Genomic DNA, 4,578 nt, shown 5'->3' with positions numbered 1-4,578 from the left:
ACACAGACTCTCAAAACCCTCGGGTTCCCGCTCAGGAGTCACAATGCACTGGTCAGCTAGTTAAAAACAGTCCTATCAAAACACCATTATATATAACTCAGTTTGAAATCAGAATCAACCATTCAAGAGGACAAACATTAAAACATCTGCTTTATTCTTCCGAGCTAATTTATTATAGTGCTTGAATCTCCATTAAGGGATTTTTTAATCCAAAAATAAAAGACTTGCAGTGTACTCAACTCCAGAAAAGACATGACATTACACAAGTGTCCATAAAAGTCTTTCACATTCACATTTTGGGGAAGTGAATGTGAAAATTTCAAAAAGGCTTTCATGCATTTAAAGTATTCTATTCAAAATAGATGACTAACTTTTACAAATAATAACAAAGAAATGACAAGTAACACATTGAAGTAAGCACGACATATTGAAGTAGAATGACTGAAATAGTATTTTCTTGCAGAATGTACTTCAATAGTATTTGTTTTATTTACAATCCTGAAAAAAAAGTAAAGTGTATCGATATTTTTCTATTTATAGATATTTGTTCAACTTTTAAAACAATGTCAATCGAGTTTTGCATATGAATGTCCAAGGCAAACACAGAATAATGCATGTGTCTATGCTGCAATAGTAGTTGCTTCCTCAAAACCTGCGATAACAGTGTGATGCTTTGATTAAAAAGGGAACAAAGCTCTCTCAGAACTTCACTTTGGGTGAACGCTGAAGTTTATGATTCTCAGACAATAGCACATGTAAAAATTTCCCTCTGATTGACTGACTCAAGGCCACAACACAAAGCCTATTTACTCAAAAACACAGTTACAAAAAATTACAGTGTTTTTCTTTAGCTTTGCTCATACTATTACAAATATGAATGTACTGTAGTACACATTAGAACAACGGTACATAAACTGTTCTATAGAATCCATGAATATGATCTTACAAACCACTGAAGCAATGACAATAGTAAAAAAAAATCTATTTAAGAACATAAAGTTTTATGTACTTTTATCTAGGTAGGCCTGGAGTGTGCACACAATTTATTAAATAATCTTTCTGAAATTGGTCAAATGCATCATCTGTCAACTTTACTAATTAATTATTCTGAAAAGATATGGTGGAGATACACATAAAGCCAACCCATCAACTGGATCATGATTGGCCGAAATCGCTTAACAGTGTCATAAATGAAAAATCACGAACATTTGACCTATCAGAGGCCAGATGCTTCAGTGAAGTCAGCCTTATCACTTATGGGCAATACAGGAAATTTAGTCTTTCTCACCTCAGGACAGTGAAGCTGAAGGCAGAAGGGTTTGAAAACAAGATTTGCCCATTTGAAAAGCGATACCAAAGTACAGCGCTCTTGTGAAGTAATTTCCACGTTATGCAATATTCTGTAAACAGGTGGGAAACTGTGAGATAGACACCACAGAAGAAGATATATGAGTGAAGGGCTTCATGTTGCATTACAGAATGGATGGCTGTGTTATTTCACCTGTAAGTATATGAGAGAGTGCATTCTGTTTCAAACATGTTAAACTTTTCAAGGCAAAACTGAAAAGCTATTTCAGAAGTATAATTATTTTACGGCATGTTTAGTAAGTTTTGTATAAGTACAATATAGCTACGCTTTATATATAAATAGGTAAAAAGCAAAAATGGGGAATCTGAAAATGTATTAATTAATTTATTAATTTATTTATTTTCAGTTGTCAGAAGAATTAATTCCGTATGATCCAGACACTCGGCCAATATATGACTTCTACCCGTATCTCAGTACTGACCCTCAGACTCATCCTGGTAAGTTAAATATATATATATATATGTGTGTGTGTGTGTGTGTGTGTGTTGTTTGTATAACATATATAATCACATATATCACATATATAAATATTTATTCTTGTTGTCAATGCATTGTGTGATGATTCTGATACTGATGCATACTGATACTATAATTAATTAATTCATTAATTAATGTAATTTAACAGCATAAAAAGAATCAAAAGAAACAGACTGAACATCTTAAGCTCACAATTTGCCCAAAAACAAATTTTCAATTCAACTTCAAACTCAGTTTATTCTCCCTTGATGTTGGTCATGCAAGAAAGTGGATGGGACTACACAGGCATTCATGGCCATCACAGTGAATTTGAGCCGCCTCAAGGAAACCATTTCACTGAGCTGCATCCCAGCACATACCGCTACGGAGACGTGGAGTCCTTCCATCCAGCCGTAGATTCAGGGATGGGGACACTTTTACCTGTCGTTCCTCCACAGGTTAGTCAGCAAATCCGCAAAATCTATGAATAAATGTATATCTATGAATACAACTATATCTATCTATCTATCTATCTATCTGTCTGTCTGTCTGTCTGTCTGTCTGTCTGTCTGTCTATCTGTTTGTCTGTCTATCTATCTATCTATCTATCTATCTATCATATAATGTCTATGAACTGATTAACTGTGGATTTCAATAGAAGTACAAAATTCTGTAAAATATTCTATTCAGTAAAATAAGAAATTTATTAAAGGTGTGGTCATTTTACTTTAGTTTTCAGTCTGCAGGACTAGTCTAACAGTGTACTGTAATCAGAGAAAAGGTCTGAAAGAAAGAAATGATAATAAAAAAAAAAGAAAGAGAGAGATGGGCAGGATGTGAGTGGAGGAGACAGACTGATTGCTCAACACTGTCTTTTCCTGACTAAAGGCTGTTGCTGCTGCTACACAATATATACACACTCTTACACAAGATATGTGAGCGAAAGACAATCACAGTCGAAGCAGCTCATGAACACATACACTGCTAGGAATAATTTAAAAAGACTCTGCTCATCAAGGCTGCTTTTATTTGATCAAAATACAGTAAAACATTTTTTTTTTAAAAGTAACATTGTGAAGTATTACAATTTAAAATATCTGTTTTCTATTTTAATATATTTTAAACTGTAATTTATTCCTGTAATGGCAAAACTTAATTTTCAGCATCTTCAGTGTCACACGATCCTTCAGAAATCATTCTAATATGCTGATTTGCTGCTCAAGAACTATATTATTATCATTATTATGAATGTTAAAAACTATTGTTCTGTCTAATATTTTTGTGGAAACTGAAACTTTTTTCACATTCGTTGATGAATATAAAATTCAATGAACAGCATTTATTTGAAATATAAATAACATCATCATTATTATTATTATAATTATTATTAGTATTTTTCTTTTTCATTTTACTTAACCCAAATGTTTGAATAATAGTTTATCACAGTTTCCATAAATAAATAAATATATACAGCAGCACAACTGTTTTCAACATTGATAATAACAAAAAATGTTTCTTGAGCAGCAAAAGACTGGAGTAATGACGCTGAAAAGTCAGCTTTGATCACAGGAATAAATTACATTTCAAAATATATTTAAAAATACACTCACACACACAAAATAAAGGAATTATAAAATGAGGCTTAATCCATACAATTTAGCTTCCGTTGTTCCTAAACCACTTAAGCATAAACCCCGCCCACATACATTTCTAAAGGTTTGATAGGTCATGTAAATGCTAACCTCTAACCCTAACCTAAAGCCTAATATTTTATCTACACCAGGTGTGACAATTGTTGCACTGTGCCTCAATAGATAAAGGCTTGTCTACACTGAAAATGTCAAAGAAGTTCTAAATCCATCCGTACTGCTCTCGGAAGTATTATCACAAGTCCATGCATTACAGAAATAAAATCGAACTTCAGTTTACTGTCAGTGTCGAGTTGCATCCATTGTAGACAGTATCACTGATTATAATGGGTTCACTTTGATTTTCTCATGTTGTGTTTCACTGTATGTGATCCATCTATGATTTTTCGAATCCATGAAGTCAGATTTTATGTCAAAAATCATTGGTACTCTTTTGCCTGAGTAAGTCTATATCTGTGAGCTTTGCCATTCATCTAAATGGCAGCTGCTCATGCAGAACATCAATCCAGTTCCTTCCACTTGATAATTGACTACATCAGTGAAGGAGTCGAAGCTGGCCACAGGACTTGTCTGGTTCTCGTGGTCTTGTGCCAATGGCCGTCTAGTTGACTAGGTCTTCGCAGGGGATCTGTCTCTGGGGCTCATCTAGTTGACATGGTCTCTGCTGTCACAAGTGTTAGACAGTGTTTCAGGTTATTACATGCAGAAGCTTTTGGTCTGATAATTAACACTTCTGTTTTTTTCAGAATTTAGCAGTAGGAAATTACTAGTCATCCAATTTTATGTATAAAATATGCATTCCGTTAGTTTTGCGAATTGGTATATTTCGTCACGCCGCAAAGAAATATATAGCTGAGTATCATCGGCATAACAGTGAAAGCTAACACCATGTTACCTGATGATTCCCCCAGGCGTAACATGTAGGGTCCAAAGGTCCTAGTACTGAGCCTTGTGGTACTCCATACTGTACTTGTGATCGATATGATACCTCTTCATTCACTGCTACGAATAGATGACGGTCCGTTAAGCACAATATGAACCATGGAATTCCACTAATGCCAACATCATTTTCTAGTCTATTCAAAAAGAATGTTGTGGTCGATT

At 34.2% G+C, this 4,578-nt stretch overlaps 1 protein-coding gene across 2 annotated transcripts in view; it reads left to right on the top strand.

Annotated features, from left to right (window-relative positions):
• Positions 1-1,252: 1,252 nt before the first annotated feature.
• LOC107723958 (transcription factor PU.1-like) overlaps positions 1,253-4,578 on the top strand; it is a 7,466-nt gene continuing 4,140 nt past the window's right edge. The window contains exons 1-3 of one of the 2 annotated variants that reach the window (XM_016532688.1): positions 1,253-1,503; positions 1,716-1,806; positions 2,111-2,283. In XM_016532688.1, the coding sequence (XP_016388174.1) occupies positions 1,465-1,503; positions 1,716-1,806; positions 2,111-2,283 (303 nt within the window). In that variant the 5' untranslated portion in view covers positions 1,253-1,464. Of the gene's footprint in view, positions 1,504-1,715; positions 1,807-2,080; positions 2,284-4,578 lie in introns of both variants that reach the window. The other variant, XM_016532687.1, reaches the window with a different exon arrangement.

The sequence above is a fragment of the Sinocyclocheilus rhinocerous genome, unplaced genomic scaffold, assembly GCF_001515625.1.
Source record: "Sinocyclocheilus rhinocerous isolate Xijiao unplaced genomic scaffold, SAMN03320098_v1.1 scaffold63, whole genome shotgun sequence".
Lineage (NCBI taxonomy): Eukaryota > Metazoa > Chordata > Actinopteri > Cypriniformes > Cyprinidae > Sinocyclocheilus > Sinocyclocheilus rhinocerous.
The sequence above is the reverse complement of the archived record's forward strand: the minus strand, read 5'-3'. Positions and strand labels throughout refer to the sequence as shown.